This window comes from Amblyomma americanum, chromosome 11, assembly GCF_052857255.1.
Source record: "Amblyomma americanum isolate KBUSLIRL-KWMA chromosome 11, ASM5285725v1, whole genome shotgun sequence".
Classification (NCBI taxonomy): Eukaryota; Metazoa; Arthropoda; class Arachnida; order Ixodida; family Ixodidae; genus Amblyomma; species Amblyomma americanum.
The window spans coordinates 113,236,687-113,252,479 of record NC_135507.1 but is presented as its reverse complement, the minus strand read 5'-3'; the positions used below and the strand labels follow the sequence as shown (position 1 = coordinate 113,252,479).

The 15,793-nt window shown below is 45.2% G+C and overlaps 1 protein-coding gene across 3 annotated transcripts in view; it reads left to right on the top strand.

The window, feature by feature from the left end:
- Positions 1–15,793, top strand: part of LOC144110655 (E3 ubiquitin-protein ligase RNF170-like) — a 44,801-nt gene that overhangs the window by 14,037 nt on the left and 14,971 nt on the right. For all 3 annotated transcript variants that reach the window (XM_077643707.1, XM_077643706.1, XM_077643708.1), the window contains exon 4: positions 13,417–13,548. In XM_077643707.1, coding sequence (XP_077499833.1) covers positions 13,417–13,548 — 132 coding nt within the window. The remainder of the gene's footprint in view (positions 1–13,416; positions 13,549–15,793) is intronic.

Here is a 15,793-nt window from a genome sequence, read left to right as displayed (position 1 = left end):
AGTTTGGTTTTCAGATTGCCGATTTTCCCTTTAGGTGTACTTTACGTTAAAATGACCTTGTTGTTAACCTTAATTGCTTGAAGATGTTTACCTAGGCAAGTACAGGGAGTCTGTGTGAATTTAACCCATGCTGGAATGACTGTATGCAATTAGGCAGACCAATGTCTTGCTTTGTGGTCTCCTCTTATAGATTTATGCAAAAAAATGATACTCAGCTCTAGGGCCTTACATGAAAACAGCTCATGTTACTGATGTTAAGCAAAGCAACAACTCTATGATTAAATTAGTACGGAATACAGGTTTGTGCTTTTCCATGTGTTCCACTGCTGTCAATGCTAGAAAATACGTAACTGCAGGTGTAATTTGACTCCATTCAGGACGACAGAACTGTTTGTGTAATTTAGTCTCATTTTAGACGAGGAGGCACCTTTTTTTGAAAGCTGTAAATGCCAGGCCCGCAACACACCTGGCTGGTCATTTCTGATGAGGATAAGGATCAGTTGACGCTCACTCACACAAAAGTCACTTGCATAAGCATGCGCACATAGCATTTCACTGAAACACATTATAGAAGTCTTTCCTTGCTTAGCTTGACAAAGGATAGGAGGCAAGCACAAAGGAAATACTCATACCTATGAGCTGGCGATGGTTGTCTAGCTGTCTAGCATGAATTTAGCTGTACAGAGATAGCCTGTGCATATTGTGCAAGTTAGCCAAAATGCAGCTGTTGTGTACATCTGCTCTGACATTGCTTGAAATAGATTATCAGGAAAATTCTCAGTGGGCACATTATGCAGATAGGACTTTATTAGGTTCTTGTAAACCAGTGCAACGGCTCGAAGCCAAACAGGGAAGGGACAAAACGCAACGCAACGCTGAACTAACAACAGAATGATTTTATTCAGGACACCAGTCCTTAATTACATGCTGGTATGGCAGAAAAACAGAAAAATGCAAAGAAAACATCAAGTTTCACTGGCGAATCATCCTGAGCGTGCGAAAGCTTGGCTGATGCATCACGTATTCGTGCTCTCTTTTCGAGGTAGCAACAGAAATGAATGTGTAAGGAAGACGACGAGCATACAAACGAGCCGCATGGCCATCGCCTGATGCACGCTCCTGGCTGGACTAGCTGACCTCGGACTGCTGTTGGCCCTGCTCCCGTTAAGGAGCTTCTCCGAATAAACCCCGCCTTACATTTGGTGCAGGTGCCAGGTAATATCCTCTCGCCCTGGAACTCTGCAACTGAACGCTACCTCCTACCGTGATGCCAGTGTCCTCTTCACGCCGTCTCCTACTTTTCTGCGTCGCCATTGCCTGCCGCTGCCTTATGCCCTGCTCACTTTCTCCGAAGGCCTCACCGCACTGTGGGTCTTCAACCCGTTTTCAAGCCTCTTCACTTTGCGCCGTGGAGAATGCGTCGGCACCGTGCAGCTCTTTGATTCTGTTTTCGACCAACCCGACGCTGCCGCAGAATCACCGCCGGTCGCCATGGACGCCCTCAGCTCACCTACTCCTGCGCCCGCCCCGTTGTTGACCAACCTATTCCTTCGCTCTATTGACGCCACTCTACCTCCAACTCAGTAAACCCAACTTGCACTTCTTGAGGAGTTTCGCTCCTCCTTGATTGCCACCAATGCATTCTGGGGCGCACGTCGACTGTCGAGCATCGCATTGACACCGGCACCCATGCCCCTCTGCGCCAGCACCTATATTGTGTTTCCGCCACTGAACGACGAGTTATTGAAGAACAGGTAGACGCCATGCTTCAGTGCAGCGTTATTCAGCCTTCCACCAGCCCCTGGGCCTCCCCGGTTGCCCTCGTCAAGAAGGATGGCTCCGTTCGATTTTGCGTCGATTGCCGCCGCATTAATAAGATCACGCGCAAAGACGTCTACCCTCTGACCCATATTGATGACACTCTGGACTGTCTACAGGCGCGGAGCTCTTTTCTTCCCTTGATTTGCGCTCTGGTTGTTGGCAGGTCCTAATGGCAGCTGCAGATCGTGCCAAAACCGCGTTTGTGACCCCTGATGGCCTCTACGAGTTTAGTCATGCCTTTTGGCCTGTGTAACGCTCCTGCTATTTTCGAGCGAATGATGGATACCGTTTTGCATGGCCTCAAATGGAAGACGTGCCTGTGCTACCTGGACGATATCGTTGTCTTTTCACCCGACTTTCAAACGTATCTAACTCGCCTGAAGGACGTCTTGACATGCCTCACAAATGTAGGCCTGCAGCTGAACTTAAAGAAGTGCACCTTTGCAGCCCGTGAACTGACATATTAGGTGACGTTGTGTCGAAAGACGTTGTACGCCCTGATCCTTGACGCCTTGAAGACTTTTAAAAGACTTTTAAATGAAGGACTTAAGGAGCACAGCAATAACATGAAGAATGCCTTCCGCCATATTGGGATTCATTTTCGTGATTTATCATGACGCCCATTGTTCGAGAAGAGCAAAATTGTAGCAAAAAGCAAACACCAGCTCACAAGGGAGATAATTGAGGCATCAGAGATCATGAGGATAGGTATGGAATGCAGAAGCACCCCTTCTGTTGCTATCTCGAAAAAACAGCGTGAATACTTGATGCATCGGCAAAGCTTTGCAACGCTCAGAATGATTTGCCTGTGAAACTTGATGTTTTCTCTGTATTTTTTGTTTTTCTTCGATACCAGCATGTATTTAGGAACTGGTGTCTTGAATAAAACCACTCTGTTGTTAGTTCAGCGCTGTGTTTTGTCCCTTCCCTGTTTGGCTTCGAGCTGTTATGCTGGTTTACAAGAACCATGTATGACCAACTCGCCCACCAGTTCATGTTGTACAGGACTGTATTAGTTTGACGTGGTGAGTGAGTGAATAAGCATTTTATTAGGCCAATTTATTGTAATAATTATTTACCGCAACTACCCTAAACAACAATTCTTGAGGGGCAAGCTCTGAAACGGTGTACAAAGAGCTAGGCTGCTCATCATTTACTGCATGGGTTTCTACAGTGACCAGTTTGGAGAACAAGAGGTCAGTAAGCAAAGCTGGGTGAAAGACCAGGTGAAAGACCATTCCAACTGATGATGAAATGCAGTAGCTTGACCAGAGACATAACAGTGTTATGCCTTGCGTCAGAATGTTGACAAAGTTGAAAACGGACGCCCCTCTATCCAAGAAGAGTCGTTTCAAGCTAGCAAACGCCATATTGTGGAGGTCGCCCAGGAAGCAACTGTGGCCACATTTATTGGAGGGCCGCCAGAGAAGAGATTGCGGCAGAGTGGCGACTGCAGCATACGGCCTTGACGCTTCGTCCTCTTGGGCATTTCGCCACTGCCGGCCACGCGAGTCGCCACAATACATATATTATCCTGTCATATCCCGAATGCATTTCTTTGATGCTACATTGAGCAGTTAGCAAGCTGTATTGTATTAATCGTGCAAGTTTCAATCAGATCTCTCTCCTCACCCGGTGACTGGAAATTATTGAGAGTGATTAAAGAATTAAGTTGGGCTAGTTGGTGCACAGACTGATGCACAGACTGCGACATATTACTAGCGTTGAAATACACACAAAGGACAGAGAGCAGAAACACACAGTGCAGACGCTAGACTTCAACTGCTGTTTATTGCACACGTATGTGAAGAAATCACTTTGCGCATCTGCACATGCTCGATATGCGAGACATATTTGATTAACACGATCGCTAGTTATCGCCGACACAGAGAGTACAAAAGGAAAAGAAAAAAGTAAATTCACAATAGATTAAGCGCATGCTTTTTCCCAGGTATGCAATTTCTTTACTCATGAGGGCTATTGAAGGGGTGCTCAAGCAGTTCTATCCTCCTTTATTGATACAAAAAGCCTAAAATATTTCCCTATCTACCTGCTTGTCAAACCGCTTCAGCATGCGCGTGCTGCGAAAAAGAGGGGTGCACTCTTCCTCCTCTATTTGGCCATGTTTCTTTGTTTTGCACTTGCGGCAATGGGCCGCCAAATGGCCACCTCCCATCAGCGCTGCGGCTGTTGTTCGATGCTTCCGCAATCTTTCATTCAGGCACTGGCCCGTCTAGCCTATGTAGCACTTGCCACAAGACAGTGGTATAAGGCAGATCACTCCAATGATGTAGTTAACCGCGTGGCATGCTTGGTTCCACCATGCCAACGTGTCTATGTTTACATCTCCCAAGAGAAAGAACTGCTTATTAGTATTAATACAATAGATTATTACACTTTCTAAATGCTCTACGAAATGCCTCTTGTATACAGTCGGTGGTCTGTACAGGTCAGCAACTAAAAACGTGCTGGTTTCCACCTTTAGGCACTCTATATCCCTATTCATAACTGTGCACTCATCAGCAATATGATATGCGTACTACTTTCGTTGCAGATAAATAATCAGGCCACCACCTCTACCTGTTCTGTCTAATCGTATTGGCATGTAATCAGTAAAAGTAGGGGAAGGTTCATCTTTGCTTAACCATGTATCTGTGAACATGAATGCGTCAAAATTAACTTGCAGGGACTTTAGCCAAATGTCCAGCTCATCTTGTGTGTTCCTCACACTACGGACATTCAAGTGTAATAAGGAGAAACATGGGTGTAAATAGCGAAGATTTGATTTTAGTGTGAACGATTCAGTAATGAAAAAGGCTGAGTTGAGCATCATACTGATTAAATGTAAAGCCCGGACAAACACAATGAGGTCTAAGATTATTTGATGTGGGCGATATCATCTCTGTTTGCAATTCGAATGGCATCGGTCTGTTCATCTTTCCGTGCCAAAATTTTAGCCGAGCTGACCCAGACGTATTTCCATCCGGCTTTTTTCTTTTCTGCCAGGGCAGCACCAAGAAGTTGCTTGTTCTGTCATGTCAAGTGCTCATTCACGTAAATGGTAGTGGTGTCTGTGCCCTCAAATCCCACATCTTCAGATGACAGCTTCTTTTTTTTTGACTTGGCAAGGAACGTGTTGCGCTTGGTTCGCGATATGAACCGTACAATGATGTTCTTATCCTCTCCGTGGGCCGTGGGCACCCGATGGCAAATGTCGACATCAGTATCAGTTACCGCTTCACCCACAAGTTTATCGATCTTTTTTATCACTGTGGTCGAGTCAAGCTCCTTTGGCACACTCCTAATTTCCAGGTTATTACTTCTCTGGTATTGTTCGAGCTCGTTGACTTTCTTTTCAAGTCTCTTGTTTTCTGCTTTGAGATGTTGATTCTGAGCTGTTAACGCTTTTATTTCTTCACGCAACGTCTTGATGTCGCCAGAAATTGCCCTAACTTCATCACAGGTGTCGCTACAGAAGCGCAGTGCATGCCAGGTCTGCGCAGATAACTTGCATTGGACAGGAACCGCTACCTGCTGAAGTCGAGGAAGTGTTAAAACTCGGACCTAAATTTAGCATTGAACCTGAGGAGTCACCTGTTTCTCTTTTAGACATGGTCAGGCACATAGCGAGCCGCGCTGGCAGCAATGATAAGAGCAGGTGTGTCTCAGAAACTGTGAAATGTCTCCCCTCGAAACCGCAGAAATCAGCCTTAAGATTGGCGGTAAACGATACGGTAGAATGTGTAAAGAAAAAGGATCTCAAGTTACTCGTTTCCGATAAAGAAGTGGGATTTGTTGTTATGCCTGCATCAACGTTCAGCGAAAAAGCGTGCAGTGCTGTGGGAAAAAATTTTGTGCTCTCCAAGAATATCCCGGCTAAGGCGAAAAAAAGAGCCTTGGCGCTGTGCCGTGAAATGAGCCTTGATTGCCTCTCCAGAAGTATTGTGGGTGCAAAAAGGGACAAGCTAAGCTTGTTTTTCTCAGCCAAGACCCATAAGGAAGGGATACCCCTAAGAGCTATTGGCACTGAACAAGGCTGCTGGCAGGGTGAACTCGCAAACTTCCTGCAAAAGGGCCTTAATCTGCTGCAATTTAATTATCCTTTTCTTGCAAGGAACTCAAATGAGGTTATTGGCTTTCTTTCGACACACGAGCACATCGAGATATGTGTTACGGGTTTTCTATTGACGTGGAGGAACTGTTCTACTCCATACCTCAGGCAGATCTTTGTGTCACTGTTAGGGAGCACATTGAGTCCCATGGTTCAGTCACCCCCAACCCAGAATTCTTCTGGGTTGTAGTTGACAACTTCTTGGAACTGCTGAGTTGTTATCTTTCGTCGACTCTTGTTGATTTTACTGTTGACTCCTACGTACACAAGCAAGGTATGTGCATCGGTTCGTGCATTGCTCCAGTTTTAAGTGACCTGTTTTTAGCCTGTATCGACAAAGAAATTTTCTCGCGCTTTGACAAGACCTTTGTTGCAAAAATTTTTCGATGTGTTGACGATTATCTTGTTCTGTTGAAAGGAGTGGTGCCTGAGGAAAGAGATGGCATTGTGGAGGGCGTTTTTAGCGTTTTTAAAGAATGTGCGAAGGGACTGAGATTAACTCGTGAGGTTCCGGTTGAGGGTTGCTTGCAGTACCTTGATCTAAACATCAGCTTTAATGGTCATTCGGCCTGTTGAACATATTGTCCTCGGTCAAAAAAGCCAATCCTAAGCTATAATTCAGCCCAGTTAAGAGAGGGATAGCTTTGAGTAGCTTAAGAGCCGCCCTTCAGAAATCATGCGAACACAAGTTGAATTTGAGTGTTCAACAACAGTCTCTCCATCTGAGCAGTGCTGGCTTCCCAGACGGCACTCTTACGTCCGTCGCCGAGAGCCTTGTCAAAGAGGTAAGGCATGGACGCAAGTCAGCACACCTCACCAGTGATGGTCCCCAGGGACGTCCTGTGTGTGTGCCATACATGCATGGCCTGTCCCATCGTCTCAAAAAGGTGGCGGGAAAGTGCAGCGTACACGTTGTTTTCTTGGCGCCACTCAAAATGTCCAGGATGTGTCGCATGGTGATCAGCACCAAGGAAGCCATAGCCTGTGGAACCAAGCACGCCACGCGGTTTGTTAACTGCATCATTGTAGTGTTCTACCTTATACCACTGTCTTGTGGCAAGTGCTACATAGGCTAGATGGGCCAGTGCCTGAATGAAAGATTGCGGAAGCATCGAACAACAGTCGCAGCGCTGATGGGAGGTGGCCATTTGGTGGCCCATTGCAGCAAGTGCAAAACAAAGAAACATGGCCAAATAGAGGAGGAAGAGTGCACCCCTCTTTTTCGCAGCACGCGCATGCTGAAGCGGTTCGACAAGCAGGTAGATAGGGAAATATTTGAGGCTTTTTGTATCAATAAAGGAGGATAGAACCGCGTGAGCACCCCTTCAATAGCCCTCACGAGTAAAGAAATTGCATACCTGGCAAAAAGCACGCGCTTCAATCTATTGTGAATTTACTTTTTTCTTTTCCTTTTGTACTCTATGTGTTGGCGATAACTAGCGATCGTGTTAATCAAATATGTCTCGTATATCGAGCATGTGCAGATACGCATAGTGATTTCTTCACATACGTGTGCAATAAACAGCAGTTGAAGTCTAGCGTTTGCGCTGTGTGTTTTTGCTCTCTGTCGTTTGTGTGTATTTGAACGCTAGTAATATGTCGCTCTTTGTGGATTAGTGAGAGTAGTGCCTGTGTTTAAAAAAGGAAACCCCTTATCTTTATTAGATTACCATCCTATTTCTTTGATATCATCGCCCTGTAAAATCCTCGAACACATCGTGAGTACTCGTGTCACCGACTTCTTAAATCAGCACAACATTTTAAAACAGAACAGCACGCACTTTGACAGGGACTACGAGGAAGGCACGACACAGGCGAGTGCTGACTTGCAACTGATGTTCATTGCTTGGAACGAGGCATATATACAGATCCAACAAAAAGAAGAAAACACACAACCATGTATAGATTCAAGTCTTCTAAACATGCCGCACTGAACAAAGCAGATAACTATGATCATCATCATCCCTCCCCTCTAAAAAGGCCAGTTCTTTGAAACAAATCGATAAAGAGGGGCTGCTGACGCAGGCGTCTTTTGGCCAGGCGATGTGCGCTGCTTCAATTATTTCACGTGTTAGTTGGTTAGTGTGCTTGCTTGAAACTTCTGTGCGAGTGAAGTCAGGGTGGCAAGTTTTGCTGTCACAGTCTCTACAGTGGATGCCCAGATGCCTTTTTACAGTATTATGCACATTGTTATTGTCCTCCTTCAGGCGTTCATTGAGGCATCTCTCCATTTGACCAACATAAAGCTTGCCACATGACAAGGGAATGGTGTAAACTACACCTTCTTCACAGGAGACGAATTGATTTTCATATTTGATGCCGCACTCTCCAGGAACGAAATCGGTATTAACATTTTGCACATCTTCCCCAGCTTATCCGGAGCCAAAAAAATGACATTGACACGTGCTCTATTTGCTATATTTTTTTAGTGTGTGGGAGAAATGATGAATGTAAGGCACACTAGTGTTTTTTTTTTCTTTTTCCTTTCGCGTCAATGAATCTGCCTGTTCCTCTTTTCTGTTTTTGCTCAAATTACTGAGAATAGATTCTGACACTGACACTAGTCGCTGCTTGGGATAACCAGCTTTTACGAGCCGATCAGTTAGGTGAAAGAAGCTATCTTGCATGGAGTGCATGCAAGATTTGTTAAGCGCGTTGTGAAAACAAGATTTTGCCACGGCACGTTTAACCAGCTTAGAATGAGATGACAAAAAAGGGAGCAATGGCTTGCTGCTTCGTGGCTCGTAAGACCAACACGTGTGAACGTGCATTAATGTGAGTTTCGGATGACATGATTATCTGGCACTTCAGAAGTTAGTATGAGGGGATGGAGGCATTGAACAAAGGTAGCTTTGATCTGCGCAAAGACTGCGTCAAATTTTTCCACACTTGTGTTTATAAGAACAAGAAAGTCATCAACATAGCGAAAACACTGTACAATCTTACAAGTCTTTGCGCAGATCAAAGCTACCTTTGTTCAGTGCCTCCATCCTCTTATACTAACTTCTGAAGTGCCAGATAATAATGTCATCCGATTTTTAGATATCAGACTCAGATTAATGCACCTTCACACGTGTTGGTCTTACGAGCCACGAAGCAGCAAGCCATTGCTCCCCTTTCCATCATCTAAGTTGGTTAAACGGGCCGTGGCGGAATCAAGGTTTCACAACGCGCTCAACAAATCTTGCATGCACTCCATGCAAGATAGTTTCTTCCACCTAACTGATCGGCTCGTAAAAGCTGGTTATCCCAAGCAGCGACTAGTGTCAGTGTTAGAATCTAATCTCAGTAATTTGAACAAAAACAGAAAAGAGGAACAGGCAGATTCATTGACGCGAAAGGAAAAAGAAAAAAAAACCACTAGTGTGCCTTACATTCATCATTTCTCCCACACACTAAAAAAATATAGCAAATAGGGCACATGTCAGTCATTTTTTCGGCTCCGGATAAGCTGGGGAAGATGTGCAAAATGTTAATACCGAGTTCGTTCCTGGAGAGTGCGGCATCAAATATGAGAATCAATTCGTCTCCTGTGAAGAAGGTGTAGTTTACGCCATTCCCTTGTCATGTGGCAAGCTTTATGTTGGTCAAATGGAGAGATGCCTCAATGAACGCCTGAAGGAGCACAATAACAATGTGCATAATACTGTAAAAAGGCATCTGGGCATCCACTGTAGAGACTGTGACAGCAAAACTTGCCACCCTGACTTCACTCGCACAGAAGTTTCAAGCAAGCACACTAACCAACTAACACGTGAAATAATTGAAGCAGCGCACATCGCCTGGCCAAAAGACGCCTGCGTCAGCAGCCCCTCTTTATCGATTTGTTTCAAAGAACTGGCCTTTTTAGGGGGGAGGGATGATGATGATCATAGTTATCTGCTTTGTTCAGTGCGGCATGTTTAGAAGACTTGAATCTATGCATGGTTGTGTGTTTTCTTCTTTTTGTTGGATCTGTATATGTGCCTCGTTCCAAGCAATAAAAATCAGTTGCAAGTCAGCCCTCGCCTGTGTCGTGCCTTCCTCGTAGTCCCTGTCAAAGTGCGTGCTGTTCTGTTTTAAAATGACTTACCAACTCGCCCAAGCATCCGTTTTAACAGCACAACATCCTGTCTCCGTGCCAGCATGGCCCCAGGAAGGGGCTGTCGACCACAACACAACAATTGTTCACTTTTCCTCATCTGTACTGGATAGAGGTGGACATATTTTTAGGCTACAGCAAAGCGAATTCCACATGACAAATTGATCTTCAGATTAAAGCAACTCAAGCTTCCTGATTGCCTACTTATCCACTCGCTATCACTACGTGCACGTTAATGGTTTCAACTCTGAATTTCTTCCAGTCACTTCTGGACAAAATAGTGTTCTCGGGCCACTCCTCTTTCTTTTCTTTTGCAGTGACATAATTAATGTGATCCATGATCCTGTAAAAATTTGTCTCTTTGCCAACGATTCTGTTATCTTTAATAAAATTAGAGAAGCTGAAAACAAGACTCACTTAATGTCCAACTAAATAATATCTTGAGTGGTGCCAGGAATGGGGCATGTAATTAAGCTCGGATAAATCTGTTAAACTTTGCCTAACCAGAACAAAAAATCCCCTTGAGTGTTATTACTCTATCCAGGGCCGTCGCTACACTGAAGTTCGGGAATACAAATATCTTGCAGTCACAATAAATAATCACCTAAGGTGGAACACCCATATTAATAACATTTCCTTTTGTGCCTTTCGCAAACCATGCCTGCTCAAGCAAAAGCTCAAGGGTGCTTCCGCACATGTCACGTGTCTGGCATATACAACACTTATAACTTATAAGGCCTAAGCTCGAATATGCTAGCATTCTGTGGGACCCCCATATGGTGTGCAACATTAATGCTCTTGAAAAAATTCATCTATTCGAAGTTCGGTTGCACTGATTCGGTATCCGCGCCTATGGCAGCTAATGGTATTCACACTCTGAAGTCAAGGCGAAGATTCTTGCGACTAAAATTTTTATTCCTTCTACTTAATCAACAAACTCGCGCTTGATCCTAGCTCTTACGTGCACCCTCTTAGCCTCACCACTCCCATGCACTCTGCTTGGCTTCTTCGTTTGCAAAAACTGCCGTGTTTACTCGGTTCTAACGCGCTTCTTCTTCAGGGAAAAAGTTGCCTAAAAACGACATGTGCTTTAGAATTGAGTATGAAAATCAAATAAAGATGCCAGCAGGTTCCTATTGTCATCAACATCACAAAATGTTATCGGAGCACGGCACCCTGGAAAGGTCTGCATTGCTAACATCGACGAGGGCACGAAGGAGCGAGCTAAGAAAAGCTAATGCAATTGTGGTGGTAGCATGATTTGGTTCATCGTGACATGAGAGTTGTTGTAATAAGGGTTGGGGATTTCAAGCAGAACGATTAATGTCTTTGCTGACGCATGAACATCTGGTCCATGTTACAATCCAAGATATTGAACTTTTTTTTTGTAAGCATGAAAAACGGGTGCGTGTAACAATCGAGGGAATGTTAGAATTGAGTAAATTCGGTAACTTGTACAAATTCTTTTTTTCCCAGCACAACTAATGATTGCAATAGTCTGCCTGCATGTTCTTTCCATTCATTACAGATGCTTGAATCGAGCATATATGAACTGGAACCCATGTCTTCTGTGTGTGCGTGTGTGCGGGTGCGTGCACGTACGCACATGCTTTTTTTTCTGAGTGCGTTTCTTGAGCAACAATTTCATTCATTTGCATGTCACTGAGGTGGTATGACAAGTTTCCTTCTGCTGTTCCATAAGGGTTGGTGTGTTTTGTAGTGTTGTATTTTTTTCATGCTTCGTATACTATACATATCTGCAAGCCACTCCTGCTTGGGCACTTAGCCTGCAGTATCCTGTACGTAAATGATAAATAAAATGTATGTATCGAAATCAGGCGCCCATGCCAGGTGTGCCCATAGAGACGCCTGCAAAACGAATGACAAACAAACCCACCGCGGTGGCTCAGTGGTTAAAGCGCTCGGCTACTAATCCGGAGTGCCCGGGTTCGAACCCGACCGCGGCAGCTGCATTTCTATGGAGGCAAAACGTTAAGGCACCCGTGCTGTGTGATGTCAGTGCAGGTTAAAAAATTCCCAGGTGATGGAAATTATTCCGGAGCCCTCCACTACGGCACCTCTTTCTTCCTTTCTTCTTTCACTCCCTCCTTTATCCCTTCCCTTACGGCGTTTCAGGTGTCCAAGGATATATGAGACAGATACTGTGCCATTTCCTTTCCCCGAAAACCAGTTATTATTATTATTAATGACAGAGCCCCTAGTACTGGTGCTGCCCCTTGCAGCCGTGCCATGTGTATAAAAGTCACACTAACTGGCTGCGCCTTGCGCCCCCCATCGGACCACCCCTCTCTCTTCCACCATGGCCCCGGCTACAAGTCACTGCAGCAAGTGTAATACCATTGTTGCCAGCAATGCAGAAATAACCAACACCATCTTCCTTGAAAGTGCATGAATGCTACTACAGCTTGTGCAAGACAACAAAGCTCATTTCAAGAGTGATTAATGCTGCTTATTATTTGCAATTTATTTGCAAATTATTTGAAAGTTATAGGGTCCACACAGAGCTTTTAAATTCGACTCGAATATTCACAAGGATCTCCTTTACAGATTTATTTCATAGAATACTGACACAGCGCATTCCGCATGTCCGCTTAGCGCTGACCTGAAGCACGCGCCACCTCAAAAAGAGGAAGTGGAAGTGACAGCGATCTGGAGGTGTGGTGAAGACGTTCGTCGAAGCCCGCCGCCGTCTCTTGTGATCAGTGATCTCCCGTATTCACGTGTGACAATACGACCATCAAAATCATTTCAAGGTTCCTTTAACACTTCCACACAGTGGTCTTTTCACCGTCAAATTGAAAATCAACTGCACTAGTATTCAGTTTCCCTCAATGCTGTTGCCGTTGTTTTTTCCGCATTTCTTTTTAGCATCTGCCAGCCGTAAGTGTATCAAAGAGATATGCGGAGGTATACAAATGTTTACTCACATTCTCATACAGAGTAAATGGATTCCAGACGAAAAACTGCAAAGCAAGCAGCTTGAGAATGTCTGAAGCCCCACACATAGACATGACTTACACCACGTGGTCAGGTCCGCGACTGTTAGGCACAAGCACGGAAAACCATCTGCACAAACAAAAAATATTTGCAGATGTAGACTGTGTTTCCCTGCACAAAATACAGTTTGAACTCTTTAGGGTGTAAGGTGTGTATATATTCGTGCTGCATAGGTTGTTTTTTGTTCAAAATGGTAGGCATAAGAAAGATAGTAGTATCTGACTTCCATAATTTTTTCTGTTACTGGGGACAGCCATTGTTCTGTAGAATAGAATGGTGCTGTAGTTTTTGACAAGAAGTGCGGTAAAAATATTAAAGTGATGCTTAGTAGCAGTGTTTTCGGTGCATTGCTTGGCCAAGGAGAGCTCAGTTTGGTGCCTTGCAGGTGTCCGTGATGCTGCGTTGCTTCCAGGACCAGCACTTGGCCGAGGACACGGATGGGCAGCGCGAGGAACGGGCTCGCCTACTTCGAGACATCAACGACTACAACCGCCGCTACTCGGGAGAACCGAGGCCAGTGAGTGCAAGCCCGTCTAAGGGGCATCTAATAGTAGCAGTACAGTGCCATTCACTTATAACAATATTGAGAAGACCAGAAAATTTGATCATTATAACTGATTATCGTTATACCTGGACAGGCAAAAAGAAAAAAAGACCACTCCCACGTATTCCCCCATGCATGTAGCCACTGCCACTGGCGCTCCTGTCAAGTGCACATAGCGTATTGGCGCTCTGCCAAGTTCGCCAAGTGAACCACACACAGCTTCTTGGTGTTGTGCCAAGGTCCGCGCTGCAAACGGAAGAATGCACTAAGAAAAGCTAACACTTCGAAAAAAAAAATGTAAGTTCTCAAAGACAAACATGGGGGGAAGTGGGATTCAAAGTTATCGCCTTGCGCAGCCATTTTTACCCGGTTCACTATGAATGCACAAACGGGCTTCCGGAAACAGCGGAAACTGCATTTGTGTGAGAAAGCAAGTTCTTCCTCCCTCCAGCGATTGAGACTACGATAGCACTTGCTTCCAAAGTCAGTACGCAATGCCTCAAGGGCTTTGCCACGCCAGTCCATTTGCGGAGTTTTCACATCATTCGCCTCAAAGTGTTTTATTATTTTGGTGGTACTAAACACATTCCGGGTGGCGAGAATCCTGTCATTGTATGCATTATTTTGCCGATAATTTTATCGTTATATATAGTTCATTTTTACACTGGGGCATTGGGAGAATTTCTAAATCTAAAGATTTGGATCGTTAATAGTGATACATATCATTATAAGTGGGTATTACACTGTACATCAGATTCCCCTTAGTATCTTCCCCTTTTGTCCTTGTTTTTCACACTCTTGCCTTACAATGTATCACCGACTCGCTCGCCTAGTCATAGTGTAATACAGTTAAAACACGATTTAATGGAGTGGAGAACAGCCCCAAATTATTTTGTTAAATCGAGAAGTTCGGAAAATCGCAGAAGGGATTTTTCCACCCTTCTGAATCTGAAATGGCAACGTAGCAGCACCCAAAAGCTATACCGCGTCATCATATTTGCCATTAACCCATACCTGCACGTGTGTCACGGATCTCTCCGGAGAACACTCGGACCGAAAGAATGGACTAGGCAACGGGTGTACCCACACAAACGCACATTTAATACACCCTACGTGGCACACACACTAGAACACAAAACTGAGAAAACTAACACAAAACACAGACTATAAATACACACGACCCGGGCGCACTGCTACTAGCGTCTACTACTAGTGTTCTACTATTAGCGGTCGGCTTTCGTGCTCACAATTGGTTCGGTGTGGCTGCGGCGTTGTATGGATCCAGTAGGCGGCGTCGAGGCGGCGTTCGCCGTGCTTGGGCTGGCGTCGCTGGCGGCGTTCGACGCGCTTGGACTGGCGTCGCTGGCTGCGTCGTACAAGCTCCAGGTGCAAGCGCCCGTGGAGGTGATGCCGGTGTTGTTGGCCTTGGGGGCACCACCCGGATGGGTGGCAACAGCGCTGGAGATACCCTTGGCCGTAGCAGGTGACTCCCCGGAACATGACTCCTCTGTTGACTCCCCGGAACGGGCTCAGGCACGGCAGGACGTCCACGATGCGATGTTGTAGAACGCGAGCTCACGGGAGCAGTAGCCGGCATCGCTCTCTTCCAACCAAAGTGTCCCTGACCCGCCGGAGCCTCCGCTTCTCTGCTGTTCCCCCTGTGCCTCGCTCTCACACGCCCTTTTATAGCCTTCTCCACCAATCATCTTTCTCCACCTCAACGAATGATTCTTCTTCCTTTTCTTTATTCTTTGGTTAATTGGCGTTGTCGTCTTCACACCTTTTTCCTTTAACATTTAATTTAGGCTCCTTAATTATGTGACAAGGGCTCCCTCTCTCAAGAGTTTTTTTCATGAAAAACTGCTCACATCATCTTCAAGCCATCCAGCCAACCGACTATCTTCTGTGCCGATTTTGGACCCAGCACTCAACACACTGCAGAGGTCCAGCACACACCAAATGCACACCACTAACACAGCACACCAAATTGCGTTTTCAGAACACTAACACACCACTGCCGCTGTCCGCACAGAGTCCTTAATAAACATGTTCGTGTCCACAACACACTCTCTTGTATAATCACATAACACCAACAATAGGAACAACAACAACAACAAGGTAAATCCCAGAGATACATTAACACAGCAACAACAAGATATATCCCCGAGACACCCAGAGCTGACCAGTTAGCTCTATCTCTATACAAGTCTAATTTGTA